The sequence below is a fragment of the Rhinoderma darwinii genome, chromosome 10 (genome assembly GCF_050947455.1).
Source record: "Rhinoderma darwinii isolate aRhiDar2 chromosome 10, aRhiDar2.hap1, whole genome shotgun sequence".
Lineage (NCBI taxonomy): Eukaryota > Metazoa > Chordata > Amphibia > Anura > Rhinodermatidae > Rhinoderma > Rhinoderma darwinii.
Genome location: NC_134696.1, coordinates 28,098,628 through 28,114,932, shown reverse-complemented (window position 1 = coordinate 28,114,932; position 16,305 = coordinate 28,098,628). Strand labels below are relative to the sequence as shown.

Here is a 16,305-nt window from a genome sequence, read left to right as displayed (position 1 = left end):
GAGTGTTTGGCTCTCCTGACCACTGAATTGGGGAAGAGGGGAAAGTTTTTACGAGCCAGTGAATGTGTAAGATCACAACACACTGGAGGAGAGGTTGAGGTGGCCGGCGTTGCCTATGCAACTATATGGATATGGGATGTTTTTTTGGGACCAAAGCTACAGGGACCGCTACATCCAGTGTTTCCACTACCAGGGCATATATACATGGTTAATGTGCGTGCCTCGTTCGTGGATCTACTGGATCCATTTGCTGCAACCACCGCCTTGGATTCCTCCTTTGCTGACAGAGTTGCTACAGCACTTCTTACGATTTGACCACCTCCTTTACTTCCACTCTCCTGGATAAACGTTAATAAAATCGCTATATCTATGATATATATAATCTGACCTTGTTATGTCTAATGTAGCAATGATGTAGTAGATCTGTTTGCTTTCCAGAAGTGCTTATTGATCTGCACAAGAGATGATATTGTGACTTCTGCAGGCAGAAGTTCTTTGTGGCAAGTTGTGCAGCGGATCAAGTTCTTTGCAATAAAATGAGCGTTTTTTTGCGTCTTTTTAGTTACCTTTTAATAATAGGATGAAGCTTTTTCCGAGCGCATGATATTGTGCGCCTGTGGTCTAGTAGGTCACTCCCAGAAGACCATTAAGTCTATAGGTGTAGATGGCGTCCATAAGAAATGCTGGTTTGTAGGGCGGTGGACTGGAGTGGGGCTTTTTGTCTACGTAAATGTAGCTTCCAGCTGTTAGTGCAGCGAGCTGTCTGATGGCATTGTGAATTATTTAGGCCATCAGGCTACTCATGCATTTCTAATGTAGTCTGCTGCAAAGATCAGCAGACAGTGTGTTCATGTCTTAACCTTGCTGAGCTCACAGGCTTCCCAATGTTTTATTTCAAGGTGTCCTCGCTGGTCATGATAATCGTGTAAGTTGCTTGGGAGTGACAGATGATGGAATGGCAGTGGCAACAGGTTCATGGGACAGTTTCCTCAAGATTTGGAACTAAAGTCTGTAAGTATCAACAACTGCGTACGAGGTATCAATCCTCCGGACAGGTTTACTTTTCTCCAACAAGTCCATTCAAATGTTTGGTAAACAGAACAGATTTTTTTTTTTAATTCCTGGCAAATGTCTATTGAGAAAACTCTATTTTTTTGTCAGGGTTCATAAATAGAGATGAGGAAATGGCAACATTTAGAAAATGTTAATGTTAACTGGGTTTGCTTACAGATCGGCAATGAACGCACAAACATTGATCGCAGGCTGAATTCACGCTGCCTGCTGGAGATCGCTCCCCCCGGCTGTTTAGGGAACGAATCTCCGTAAAAGGGAGGAGGGGAAACCTTTTCAAATACAAAGGAAGGTTTTCATTCTCCCTTGTGCTGGGATGCATTTTCTGTTTTTAATGAGAAAAATAGCAACAATTCTTATGGGTTGGGCGATTTGTGGTGGATTTACATGGTGTCTTGATACACCCGTCCTGGGCTTATCCTATAATCCTACAAAAAATGTTTTAAGCATCTCAAGGCAAAGAGAATTTAAGGGTGGGGGTAAACACAGTAGACTATAATATGCACAAGTTAAAGCGACCCTCCGGTCCCAGGACAACATTTTAAATGTGATGTGGTATATGGAGTAATATCTGATGCCCTCCAGTTGTGCCTCTCTCCCGTGGATCTGCAGTTTTATACTTCCCTCTGTGCTGTCCCAAAAATGGCTGAAGTTCTTCTTAGACTACGAGTCTGAGGCACGCTCACTGTTCTTGGATTGGCCAGAGCTGCTCATGTGAGCGGTTCCGTCTAATCCGTGAACAGGGGGGTGTGTCATAGACTCAGTCCGAGAAGCGCTGTGGCCGTGAATGAATGAGAACACTTGTATACATTGTAGCTAGTCCTGCTCTCGGCTGAGAAGTGATACAGTTGTACTCGGCCTAGACAACACTCTGGTAGGTTTTTACAATGCATCAGTCTGGAGTTTAGGCTGGGTTCACATCTGTGTTAGTCATAGCAATGTATTGCTTTATGTGAATGTAGACAACGGTGTTCTCATTGGCTTAAAGCAATCTAATGTCTTGAAAATGGGGAGGAATTGAAATATAAAGTCTACTAGGAAGTTGTAGAACTTTCCACTTATACAGTGAAAAACCTTTATTAACAAGAAAAACCCCTCTAAGGTTTGGATCCTCATACATTTAAGAGTAGATGATAAACTTCACTTTCTGTGGCCCCTTTCACATTGCTCATATTTCTTTATATTCTGAATTGCCCGGGGCCACGTTGCCACTCATAAGTGATTATACATCTAGTGTTCTATCTGATACACATGACATTGGAAGGGAATAGGAGCTGTACCTTCTCCTGCAAGATGATGGGACTTGTGTTAAGCCCCAAATGTAGCAATTGGTTAAGGCTGAGTTCACACGTGGCGGATACCCGGCGTAATAGCACGTAGCGCATCCGCCCTTTCTGCCGCAGGAAATTCCGGGCGAAAATGCGCACCACACCGTGGTGCAGTTTTCTGGCCGGATTGTCCGCTGCGAAAAACTGCAGCACTAAAGCCGGCCAGCCTCCTGGGATGACGTCTCATCCCAGGAGACCGCTGCAGCCTGTAATTGGCTGCAGCGGCAGTCACATGGCATGAAGTAATCCCAGGAGGCGGGCCCTCTGATGTCATCCAGGCCGGCCTCCTGGGATGACGTTTCAGCCGTGTGACCACCGCTACAGCCTGTATTTGGCTGCAGCGGTGGTCAAATGAGATGAAGCATCATCCCAGGAGGATGAGAGACTCCTAGGTAAGTTTTTATAATTTTTTTAGTTCCGTTTTTTGCAGCGGGATTGCTGCGAATCCGCAGCTAAAATACGGAACAACTGCTATTTGATGCAGGATTTATGTCCCCATTGAATTCAGTAGGGAAATCCTGCAACATATAAGCAGCGTTTACGTAAAGACAATTGACATGCTGTGGAATGAACTTCTGCACCGCAGGTCAATTTCTAAGCGGTATTTCTGCTCGGTATTTACGCAGCGTGTGGATGAGATTTGTCCAATCCCATCCACTTTGCTTCTACTGTATTTGCTGTGGAAATCCACAGTATTTACGCTATGTGTGAACTGGGCCTTAGACTAATGTTTGTTAACTCCCTGCACTGGTTCTGGGATTTGTAGAGGGGATTTTCCTTCATTCTTCGAGAATCTAAATTTTTGCTATTACTACACATGGTGGGAAGCCGCACTTATGCCAGTTTCAGGTGGCAGTAATATAGGCTGGATAACAGCCATGTGTATAAACCGGCTTAAGGGGTATATTTATTTGAGTTGTTTTTGCTTTCATTTTTGTATTCCCTGCAAAACGGCTACGTTTTTACAATGACATTGTTTTGCAGTGATTATGAAAGCTGTGACGCATGTAAATATACCTTGTGAGCTCCGGGCTGCACTGCTGGCAATACTTATTTTTTATGCCTAAATACCTCAAAGCATTATTATACAACGGTATAATGTATTGCTGTATAAAGAGAAAATCAAATGGAAGTCTCCTAATAAAGATTTACTTTTATTTAAAAAAAATAATAATTCTGTCGTCCTTTCCCCCAAACCTATTGTTTATAGTCTAAGCCCTGGAAAGGGGAGATTAAATCAATGACTCCGCAAATCTGTAGAAGACGCAGTTCTGAGCCATAATGTCGTCTTTGGACAGAAAATAGTCCAGTTTTAATTTTGGCGATTTGACAAATATGAGCGCTTAGACCCGAATGACTTCCCAAATGGGGATTGCAGGGTCCACAGTTATAATAGAGAAGCGTTTCGTAAGTTGCTGCTCTGAAGTTTCCGGTGACTAAGTTATCTTCCATCTGTGTAAACAATTTTGTTTTTTTTTTTTAGTCTTGGGCTATGTTCACATGGAGTTTCTTGCAGGCAGAAAATTCATTTTCCCAGCGTTTTTCGCCCACGGCATTTGAGCGCCGCAGGCAAAAACACTGCGAAATACGCTTTCTCTGCCTCCCATTGATGTCAATGGGAGGTCAGAGACTTATACTCCCTAAGATAGGGCATGTCGCTTCTTTTTCCTGCAAGACTGTTTTTCCGCTCATGGGAAAAAAACGCCTCCGCCTTCCATTGAAATCAATGGGAGGCTTTTTTGTCGCGTTTTTCTAACAAGGCCTTAAAGGAACAGTGTCATTACAATTTTTTTTTTAATATGTTAAAGATGTTAGTGCTTTATTAAAAACGTTTGGATTAATTTGTGTGTTTGTTACTTTTTCTTATTTTTACACTTTTTCTTCCCTATGGGGGCTGCCATTTATTTTTCCATTTCTGTATGTGTCGATTAACGACACATACAGACATGGAATACGGCAGCCACAGTCCCATAGGGACTGCGAACAGGTCCCGTCCCATCCCATCCACTTCTGTGTACGCCGTCTGTGTGGGAACTGCGCATGCGCCGCTCCCACACAGTCCAATTTGAAATGCGCGCCGTCCGGCGCCATTTTCCTGTGGACCGGAAGTCGCGGCCGGACAGTAAGATTACTACTTCCGGCCGCGGCTTCCGGACTTGTGCACTTGGACCAGCGGCAGCAGACGGAGCGGACGGGCCGGAGGGAGCCGCGGCGGCAGGAGCAGGTAAGAGATTTCTATGTATGTTTGTGTTTCAGTGTGTGTTTACTAGTGTATGTAAACCTACTACACTGTGTGTTAGCTCAAAAAATGGCGACACAGTGTAGGAGGTTAGACCGTTCAATCCCCTCGTTTATCCCGGCACTAGCCAGGATAAAGGAGGGGGGGATTCTCAGAGCTCACTAGAGCGAGGGCTTTTTTCCCAATTTTGCAGCAAAAAGCAATGTGGTTGCTTTACCACATGCAATGCTGCAATTTTGGGAATAGCTCCATCTAGTGACCAGCAATGGGAAATATTATAAGTTAGAATCTAATTTATAATATTTCCTGACTCGTGAAAAAAAATAAAAAAAATGTGAACAATGTTTAATCACCTACACACTAAATGTTTAATTAAAAAAAAAAAAACATGTTTTGCTGGCAACACATTCCCTTTAACAGGTCAGAAAATTGTTTTTATTTTCTTATATATATGTATATGTGTGTGTGTGTGAGAAAATTAAATTGACATCTCTATATAGGGGATTTTTTACTTAAACATTTTAAAGTCTGATTGTCTTTTGTGTGGTTTGTAAAAATGTGTTTTGTTTTCCCTCCCTAGACCCCCAGCAGACGTCTCCATGACTGGAAGAGCATTCCAACCTTCGAAATTTTAAATCATAGCATATCCGATCCAACCATACTAACGTGGACACCCACTCTCCTTACTCCCATACATCAAAGGGCAGAACCTCTCCTCTCATTTTTGCTGAAAACAAGAGCACAATTATTTGCTATAGGAAGAATTGTTTTGTGGTTCTGAAACCGAGAATTGTGCATTCCTTTTGGGACCATTTCTTTTTTTATTTTATCTGTTCTTTGTTTTTCTTTTTCTTCATCCCTTTTGTTCACCTTTTCGTCTTGAATAATGATACAAAACCAAAACACTATGCGCCGTAAGAGATAACAAGAAATAGCTACATCGAGCATAAAGTCCATTTCATGATTGTCAATCTGGGTTCTAGAGCAGTTTAGTCTGGTTTTCTGTATTATCTTTAAGCCGGATGTTCATGTGAGAACTCCAGTACAGGATTGTAAAATAACAGTTAACAGGTTTTCTTTGCTCTTTTTTTTTTTTTTTTTTTGTACCCCCCCCCCCCCCCTCTATATGGTCCATTATTTGAAGGTGGGATGTGATAGACCTGTGAGTCAGGGCCTCTTTAAAAGCTGTAAACTGTCCCTGTATTGTCTATTGTGAAAATCTGTTGCACAGGTACAGAACCCTATGAACATTAAAGAGCATATTCGACATTGACGTGCCCTCCATGTAATGGTCATATGTAAAATCTGTCAACCCTCCCTGGGTAGGTTGCTCCAGTAATTGAGTTACTTTTGAGCACCAACTTCTTGGGGGAAAATGTAGTAACCCAATGCCTGGAGTGCCTTCAGTATCTCGTCATCTAAGAATATTGACCGTCCACGTTGGGACTCTGCAACAGACGCGACTGGAGTGTTGGAAGGACGCGGTTAACAATGTACAGTTCTTTATACCACCGATGCCAATGAACTGTGTTCTGTTCTATGAATGCATCTCCACCTTCTCCTCTTGCATCCAACACACTATTAGAACTCCTTCAGGGATCGAGAGCATGCAAGATTGCAGAGCAATGTTCAGCTCACCCTTTGCTATTGAGGATAACCCATAGTTCTTGTTTATATATGTGTATTTTTTTTGGGTGGGGACAAAATTAATTTCCCTTTTTTAGAGCCAAGATGGCAGCATCTATAGTATATGGTAAGCACCTACATCAAGCACCAGTCATGCGGTTTGTATAGTGTGCTCCTTTTTGAGCAGAGACATGCACTTCTAGATGGGCATCTAGTAGTCTTGTTGGTGCTGTATGCTGTTGCCAGATTTTTTTTAAATATATATATATATGTTTTGTTTTTCTTTTCATTTTGTCCTACACAGTTTTATACATGTCAAATCCTTTATTCGCGTAAAACCTGAACCATTCAGACCCATGTTTCCTCCGAACACTTGTTCTGGTAAAACTGGGAAGAGATAATGAGACTTACTAAGGGTATATTTCACGAACACTACCCTGGTCCCGTATTGATAGATTAGGAGCAGCCGCCGTGGACAGAAGTGCGTGTCTACTCTGGATATAAAGTCAGATGTGTATGAAATGATGTACAAATTAATGTTTTTGAAAATAATGATCTTGAACTTTCTAAGTTAAGACTTAAGAAAGCTTTTATTCTTCTGTTGGCGGGGGGTGGGGGTGTGTTTGCCATAGGGATGGGTTTTCCTCTTAAGATTGCATGCTGTGGAGTTGCTTAATAATGTGCAAATAGAGAGTCCTTAGATGTTTTTTTTTTTGTTTTTTTTGTTTTCTTTCACTTTTTTTTTTCATTTTAAAAAGAAATAACCTGTTTAAAAAGAATGAAATAACTATTGCGGTTGTGCTCATTTTTTTTTTTTTTTTTATAATCACGGCTACTCTATGTATACATTTTCAGAAAATAATTCAGTTCAGTGCATAAAATGAGCACTTTGGCGAGTAGCTTAATTCACTTACTTTTTTTTTTTTTTTAACAAATAATAAAAAAAAAAAATCCTGTTCAAACGATTGCATAAAATCAATAAAAAAGATTTTTCGTGGCGGGTTGGGAAATGTCAAATTTAAACGTGACCCTGGTTTAAGTTGATGCTTCTCAGCCTGTTCTTGTAGAAAGAGGATCTTGCATCTGATTTTTTTTTTTTGGTTCTTCCAAGAACAGCTTTCCCTTCGATTTCCCTCCCCGTTCTGTTCAAGCCTATTTGTTACTGTAGAGATCTGGACACCAATACACAGGGACTGCACCTCTGTTCCACGGTCTGTGCAGTAAGAAAGTAGCACATTTTTAATTTCATTAGCTTCCTAATTGTATATGATCGATACTCAACCTTTAGCAGTAGAGGCTTTTTTTATTTTATTTTTTTCTTTCTGTACAAAAAAAAAGTGCTGTAATTGTGCGTTAGACCGGGAACTGGCGAAAAAGATGCCCCGCCCATTTCTTGCATAAATTACTATGTAGAGCTCTCTTGCACCCCCTACTCCCTTTCACCTTTTGTATTTAATTTTAAAGTCCGTGTACTACAAGAACGCTGGATGCAAGATAGATACTATATTAAAATGTACTGTTATTTAAGATGTAATAAAGCAGTTTGACATGAGTTTATTCCTTGTAATGAGTCTCTTATTCAATGGGACCTGGCGGAAGAGATTTTGGCGTGTGACAGTACAATCACAAATGGATATGGCTATTTCCTAAGTGAATGTGCAGTTTGGTAAACTTTCGAATATTTATTAAACTATGTTCACACACATGGCCTATTTGATGCAGATTTGCAGTTCATGCTGCGAAACAAAATCTACGGATTTTAGAGCATGTCGTCTATTTCACAAATTGCAAAATCTGGATTTTGCAACGGTTTTGTAGGCCATATCCGCGGCAGAAATTTTGTACCACCTGTGAACATGTTCGGCATAACCGCAGAATGATCGCATTAGACGCCTCCTTTTCTTTTACGTATTGCACTTTTTTTTTTTTTAAACTGTTGGGAGACCGAGTGTAGTGCTCAGCATAGGGCAACTGAAAACTGGGGAAAACGCCACCTAAAGTAAAAATTTGGAATCTCCTTCATGCTAAAAGCCGGTTTACACGGGTCAATGATTGGGTGAACGAGCGCTCGTACAAACGCTACTTTTCGATGATTGCCTCGTTCAAACTGCAGCGGATCGCTGACAAATGATCTGATTTTTTTTAATGCCTCTAGAGAATGGTCACTTGTCGGCAGCACATCTCACTGTGTAAATGGGATGTGCTGCCGACACCATTCAAAATCTGAGCATGAGCGATCGTGTCCCGATACATTCCGATTATTCCGCCATTTACGTGGTGCAAACAATCTCTGAGCAGCACGCTGTTTGATATGTAAAACCACCTTACAGCATGGAGGTTGGTAAGTTTCTTTATTTCACTAGTCACTGGGGCTGTACAGACTTTTTCACACTTAAGTTTTATCCCCATGTTTCTATATTGGACATCATTTTTATGCTTTTCATGCCACAATTACTTGAAAACCTCATGGAGGTTGCTCTTATATGCAGTCGCCTCTGTTGAGCAACATTTGCTATCATGACTGTCGTGCAATGAGAAATTCGTCTAGCATCCCAACCTTAAGGCTGAGTTCACACGCCGCGGATTTGACGCAGCTTTTCAGCGCAGATTTTACACTTTGCAATGTAAAAGGGTGAGATCTGCGTCAAAACCGCAACAAAATCTGTAACAAATCTGCAACGTGAGAACTCAGCCTAAAAAAAAGCTCGCCATTGATTGAATACCAGTTCGAAAAGAATGTCTTGCGGAAGCCTGAAATATTTGTCGGAAAATCTGCATTTGTCCAATATTGGTCTAGATTAACCCCGGAAGGGATTAATGGCTTCCAACAATTGTCTATGGCCAGATTAACGCTTTCCATCCTGCACATTTTCCTTGTATTTTGCAAAATTTAGTTGGACATGATGCATGTTTAACCTCCACTATCATCATAATATAAATGTAATTATTTTTTTTATTTCTGACGATTGACGTTGACTCTTATCCACATCCTCCTCCGGGAATGGCATTTATACTGGTGTGCTCTTCTCGGCGGCATACACCTTCAGCTCTTCATGTGAAATTCTTATTTCCTGTGCTTCCAGCAGTTTTGCTTCTTAATATAGTTTACTGTTGCTGCTAATAATAACTGGTTTAGTGCGAGTCTAGCAGACCGCTGTGACAGAGACAAGTTGCAGCTGCCCCCTTCTGATGAGGTTCTAAGCCTTGCAAAGGGCAGGCAGCAGCAGGGGCCCAGCCCAGATGAACGGAAAGTCAAGGCAGACAAAGGTTCTGCGATACATTATTAATGTATGCCACTTGCCCTCCAGCTAGCCATTAGTCTCTCTTTATATCGCACACTTTTTTTTCCTAAATGAGGATTTGCTTTTTGATGTACTGACTTGGAGCGGTCACTCGACTTGTTGGGCCTGTTCATGTAATGTCAGTATTAACTAGCTTTATCCTTTTAACTTTTTTTTGGTGTGGATTTATTCACTTGGTGTCGATGACTGAAGCTTTGGGACAACACTGCCCCCAGTGGATGGTAAAGGACTTTTCACCATTTGCACACACTGCAAGAAATTTTTTTTTTTATATATATATATATATATATATATAATATTTTCTGAAATATTAAGCATAATACTTTGTGTTTTCTTATATAAAGCTAGGTCTCTGACTTATGACTTGGCCATCTACCTTTCTTGCCTTCTGAAATATTCCTACAAGGCTTGAGCTAAAGGCCTGTTTGTACTGGGCAGGAGCGCTCTAGAGAAGAAGCTAGGAAGAGTAAGTGCTGCTATTACTACAGTCCCCGACCAGCACTACTTAATTTCAATGAGCAGCGACCATGTAGTTCTGACCTGTCAAAAATACCGCTATGGATACTAAGGTAAAGACAAATATTAGGTCTCTGGAAGTAGTTGATCAAAGAAAAGGAATGTGAGGTTTATTAGGTAAATAGGGGGCATGGCATTCAAAAAAAAAAAAAAAATGCAAGCGAGTGGACCGCAAGGAGGAGAGGAGGTAAGACTTTGGCGAGGTCAATGCTTTTCAATGCAGTGTAGGGCCTGATGTATGACAAAAGGGGAGCCCATTAAAGGGTAGTCTTACGTTTGGCATATACGTCTAAGGCCTGATTTACACGAGCGTGTGCATTTTGCGCACGCAAAAAATGCGGCCTTTTGCGTGCGCAAAAGGCACTTAACTGCTCCGTGTGTCATCAGTGTATGATGCGCGGCTGTAAGATTTTCGCGCAGCCGCCATCATTATGACACTACATTTGGATGTTTGTAAACAGAAAAGCACGTGGTGCTTTTCTGTTTACATTCAGAGTTTGACAGCTGTTCCGCGAATCACGCAGTTCGCACGGAAGTGCTTCCGTGCGGCATGCATTGTTTTCACGCACCCATTGACTTCAATGGGTGCGTGATGTGCGAACAGCGCACAAAGATAGGACATGTCGTGAGTTTACGCAACGCACTCGCGCTGCGCAAAATTTACGCACGGTCTGCATGCCCCATAGCCTAATATAGGTGCGTACGACACGCGTGAAAAGCACGCGCGTATATTACGCTCCTGTAAATAATGCCTAATGCTGCAAAATGGGCACTTGCAATACATTCATTGTGTGGCTGACCTCCATAAAATTCATGTGTTGCTGTAAGCCACCCCTTGCTGACCGTTCACTACAAAGCAGGAACGTGCTGATGTGTGCCAAGTGGAATTGGAGGTGTTGCCCGTTGAAACCTAATTAATTTTCAAAAGAAGGCTAAAATCTGATGGTTGCTATGGGCAACTTAACTGGTTTTAATAACTCCCCCAATATGCAAGAACTTCATATCCTAATGTTAAAGAGGCTCTGTCACCATATTATAAGTTCCCTATCTCCTACACAATGTGAGCGGCGCTGTGATGTAGATAACAGTGATTTTTATTTTGAAAAACAATCAATTTTGAGCAAGTTATGCACAATTTTAGATTTAAGCTAATTACTTTCTTAATAGACAACGGGGCGTGTTTTCACTTTTTTTTTTTTTTATAACCAACTGGGTGTTGTAAAGAGAAGTGTTTGACCCTGACCAATCAGCAATCATGGAGACCAATCTCCATTCATTTTTAGCAGTATTCGCAACACGGCGTGATCTCGCTGTACTGTCACATTCTCCTACGTTAACTTTGCCGAAGTGTCTTGAGAGTGAATAGACATCACCACCAGCCAGGATGCGATGTCTATTCATTCATCACTCCCGACACTTTGGTAAAGTTTCTGTGAATTACAGCACAGCGTGATCTGGCGAGATCACGCGGTGCTGTGTGAGTAAGTCCCCAATAAACTTTACAGAAGTGTTGGGAGTGTGAATAGACATCGCGTTCTGGCTGGAGGTGGTCTATTCACTCTCAAAACACTTCGGTAAAGTTAATGGAGTATGTGACAGTACAGCGTGATCTCGCGAGATCACGCTGTGTTGCGAGTACTGCTAGAAGTGTATGACGCTGATTGGTATGACGTCTTCACAACGCCCAGTTGTCTATTAAGAAATGAATTAGCATAAATCTAAAATTGCTCATAACTTGCTCAAAAATAATGTATTTTTTTCAGGAGTTGCGAATATTTTGAGGCGTAACACACCGCAAAAGTCGCAACACTTGGCTTTCTGTTGCGGGATTTGTATCCCCATTGAATTCAATGGGGAAAACCCGCAAAAGATCAACAAAAACGCAGCATAAATTGACATGCTGCGGAATTAAATTCCGCACCGCAGGTCAATTTACGTTTACGCTGCGTTTTTTTTTTACCACAGCATGGGCATGAGATTTTCAAAATCTCATCAACTCTGCTGCTACTGTAAATACTGCGGAACTTCCGCACACGATTCCGTTGGAGAAATTCTGCAGCGTTTACACTATGTGGGAACCCGGCTGTATAGTGTCTGTCAACGGCACTCACCTTCCCATTGTGCCTCCGACCTTAAAGTGTAAATTGTACAGAAGTGTTGCGCCATTAATTGTTCTACATTGGAACGGTGCACTCTATTCCAGGAATAAGGCTAAAATTAGAACAAAGAGTAGTATTTGTCTATTGTTCGTCGAGATTTAACCAGGTTTCCTCTGCGCAATGACATCACTGTGAGCACCCATGCCCCCGGTCCATCTGTGTGCTCCTGGGGGCCTCAATGCTTACTTCTAACTACAAAGGAGCGGAGGTGACTTACAGCTGATGAGACAGATGGCGGAGCAGCCGACCACGGCGGTATGAGGTGTGAGGCATACACCAGCTGAGGTCTCCACAGTCAAAGTCAGCCTCAAATGCTAATTTTTTTTTCCCATAGAGATTATAGTTTATTCACTAGGTGATCGGGGGGGTGTATTGTACATAATGCTGGGGGTTTTCTTGTTCTGCTATTAAATGCATATTAATTTCTGGCTTTTAAAGCGGGTCATGTTGTTGAAGCAATGAAGCGTACAACGCAGCTTCACATACACGCAACATTAACAATGAACATAAGGCGACGGCTGCAAGACAGGTAATTACTGTAAAGAGAAGGGGGGTTAGTAGCTGTAAGCATGGCTGCCGAATGTTCATTTACTGCTATTAGGCTATCTGGTCTAGGAGTTGTTGTTACTGCGTGCTACGTAATGATGGGAAGCAGCATACAAGGCCGTACATCTGGACAATTTATAAGACCTTATCAGATGTCTTATTAGCAGCATATACATGTTGCACCCAACCCTACCAGATCAGAAGGAAAAGCTGCTTAGAAAACGCTGGATCTGAAGGTAAGAATATATCTACTTTCATTACATAGCGACTTGCATCCCACAACAGGATCACACGTCTGTAAACTGGCAGGTTGTTACACTTTACATATGCCATATAGTAAGAGTAGAGCCTTTTCTTGCACTATATGGATGGATTTCTGTGGTAAGTAATTTTTTTACTCCATTTTTTAAAATGTAATTATCTGTATTAAAAAGTAATCCTAAAATCTTGCAGTTTTCACACTGGCCACTGAGCCTCACAATAGACTGACCCTTCCTGTTCGGTAGAGATCACTTCTTAGCAATCATCTCAGGCAGGATTACACTGACCGGTAACACCTCTATATAGATAACACCTGATCTACCTTTCGACAATAGATGATGGACACGGCTCCCCCTCCCTGTTCAGGCTTCTGTACAGGTTACAGAGCATGCCTAGAAAAACTCTCCCATAGAAGTCAAGGTTATCTCCAGACTATGGTTTCTTATGGTCCATGTGGCTACTATAAAGCTTCTATAAATGCTGTTAACAGCAGTGCAGCTGAGATGGCTGCCCCTATAATTATTTCTGAAAATAGAATTAACAAAAAAAAGCATATTAGAAAAAAAAGATTGTTTTACTGATTTTTCCTAAATTAGGAAAAAAAATATATAGGTGATATATTCCGTTTAAGACAGCGACTTACAACAGATATCTATGTACAGGGGCAGACACGGACCGTGAAGGACCCTTTGCTTTTGAAAAGCTCAGCATAGTGCACCCAGTGGCGGATCCCCATAGGTACGTTATGGGTGGCCGCCCGGGGGGCCCATAGCCGTCCAAAGACTATATCGCAGTTTTGTCACATTTTTGCCGCGAATCACAGCAAAAACTGTGAAATAACTGAAGGCCCCTGGACTCTATTGTATCCGCGTCCTTTGGACACTAATACAATTGACATCGCTGGCAAGGAAACCATTGGTTTCCTTCCACACCATTCAGTCTTTGTTTGTGATGCAGGCAGTGCGATAACGTCATCGAGCCACTTGCGTCGCTCCGCTGGATGCGGCCTGGTCAGAAGAGACCAGGCCTGCATCGTTGGAGAAGAGGATGGCGCTGGAACGGGGACAGGTAAGTGTGGCACTGTCTACAGGGGATGGCGATATCTACAGGGGGGCTGTTTGTCGACATCTACAAGCGGGGTGGTGCTGTCTACAGGGGGTGGTACTATCTACAGGGGAGGCTATGTGGCGCTATCTACAGGGGGGCTGTTTGTCGATATCTACAAGCGGGGTGGTGCTGTCTACAGGGGGGTGGCACTATATAAGGGGGTTGTGTGTGACGCTATCTACAGGGGGGGTGTGGCACTTTCTACAGGTGGCTGTGTGTATGTGGTGCTTTACTTTACAGTGTTTGACACCATTATATTCAGGGGCACAGTGTTTGGTACTATTTTATTCAGGGGCGCAGTGTATGGTTATTATTATATTTAGGCGCACAGTGTGTGGCACCTTGAGAATTTTATCTTCCTTTAAAGGTGTGGAAAAGTAAGGAGCCGAAGAAATCTGAGTGGCTAATCCTGCAGAAATGGGTCATAGCGGGGGGAAGTCGTCATGAGGTCTGGACCGGATGGAGAAGAAAAGAGGAAAGAAAACTACTAGAATCTGAGAAGTTGTCACCTGTGAGTCACTGGATTTATATAGAATCTCTCACCTCTCCTGACATGTTTATTATAGGAAATCCTTGTATTCCACATAATGTCTTTGTGCAGTCCAGGACTGCTAGACAATGAGTGTTACCATTCCCCTTGTCAGGAGGATGTGTCCCCTGCACAGTGTGTGGTTGGAGACTGTCAGTATGTAGGGGAATCGTAACGCCCATTTGTTAATGCTTGCACAAAAAGGTAGCGTTAACAATAGTTGCGGCGTTCGAACTATTAAATTCTTTTAGCTTAATGTCTCTAAGGCAATCTAATAGGCTGTAGGAGGCTACTTTAAGAGGACAATTCCAGTTTGGTGGCTGCACAGAGCCCCGACCTCAACCCCATCCAACACAATTGGGAAGAATTGCAATCTTGTCCTACATCAGCGCTTGACCTCACAAATGCCCACGACACACTCCAGAATCTTGTGGAAAATCCTCTAAGAAGAGTGGAGGCTGTTATAGCTGCAAGGGGCAACATGTAGGGGGTCTCATAAAGGTGTGATGGTTAGGTGTCCACATACTTTTAGCCATATAGTGTATGTATATGATCAGTGTAAAATAAAGTTTGTTCTTATAATTGTTAGCTCCCTGCTCCACCATTCACTCTATTAGGCTACATGCCATGTTAGGTCTGCAGCCTATGAGAGGCTGGGATAGGATCTCGGTGCTGGTCAGCGTGATGACATCACTGCATCACGCTGGCCTGTGCAAGAGTCCTGTTTCAGCATCAATGTGGCTGGGAAAGCATAGGGCTGTTCATCGTGGGAACAGGGCTAGGTGAGTTTTTCTTTTATTTGTTGTGGGCCACAATTACTGAAGAGGGGCCATTAAGGGAAGCACAATTAATAAGTAGGGGGTACTATTAATGAATACGGGCCATTCAGGGGACACCATTACTGAGTTGGTAGCTCTGATGGACAGAATTACTGTGTGGAGGGCTCTGAGTTAGTACCAATCCCATGGGATCTAAGGGGGCATGATTACTGTTTTGGGACACCAATACTGTGTGTGGGCACTAATGGGGCAGGCACTATTACTGTGTTGAAGGTAAATGGGGCCACCATTACTTTGTGGGGGGCACTATTACTGTGTGGGACACAAAGGGGGTACTACTACCGCTATTGGGCCACTAAGGAGTTAGTGTTACTGTGTAGGGCACTATCAGTGGGTGGGGTTGTGCTAGAAAACGGAAGATTCATATTCCGCAGAGACCATTTGTGGCCAGACGAAATCGCCATGGCGTTCTGGTCAAGATGGAGAAAAAGGAAAGTGAATAACTCCAAGAGAAGACGTTACCTGTGAGTCCCTGGATGTAACTGTATGGTAATCACTTATGTGGTCTACATTGTGAGAATACTCTGTTCATTGTATAACTGGTATGTGACCACTGGATAGTGATAATATTGGGTTTTGTGGTGGTAATATGTGATTCTGGTGTGGAGGTATTATTTCATCCTTGTATAGTGGTATTATTCAGTCACTAGGTAGTGATACTTTTTTCATGATAGTGATGTTATTCAGTAACAGTATGTCGGTATTATTCAATAAATGTGTGGTAGATATACTGTATGTGGTAATGGCGTGAAGGTATTATTTGGCCCTTGTATAGTAGTATT

At 42.4% G+C, this 16,305-nt stretch overlaps 1 protein-coding gene across 2 annotated transcripts in view; it reads left to right on the top strand.

Moving 5' to 3' along the window:
* The window catches only part of GNB1 (G protein subunit beta 1), a 61,619-nt gene extending 55,708 nt beyond the window's left edge, over positions 1-5,911 (top strand). For both annotated transcript variants that reach the window (XM_075839636.1, XM_075839637.1), the window contains exons 10-11: positions 900-1,011; positions 5,219-5,911. In XM_075839636.1, coding sequence (XP_075695751.1) covers positions 900-1,006 — 107 coding nt within the window. In that variant the 3' untranslated portion in view covers positions 1,007-1,011; positions 5,219-5,911. The remainder of the gene's footprint in view (positions 1-899; positions 1,012-5,218) is intronic.
* Positions 5,912-16,305: the final 10,394 nt, after the last annotated feature.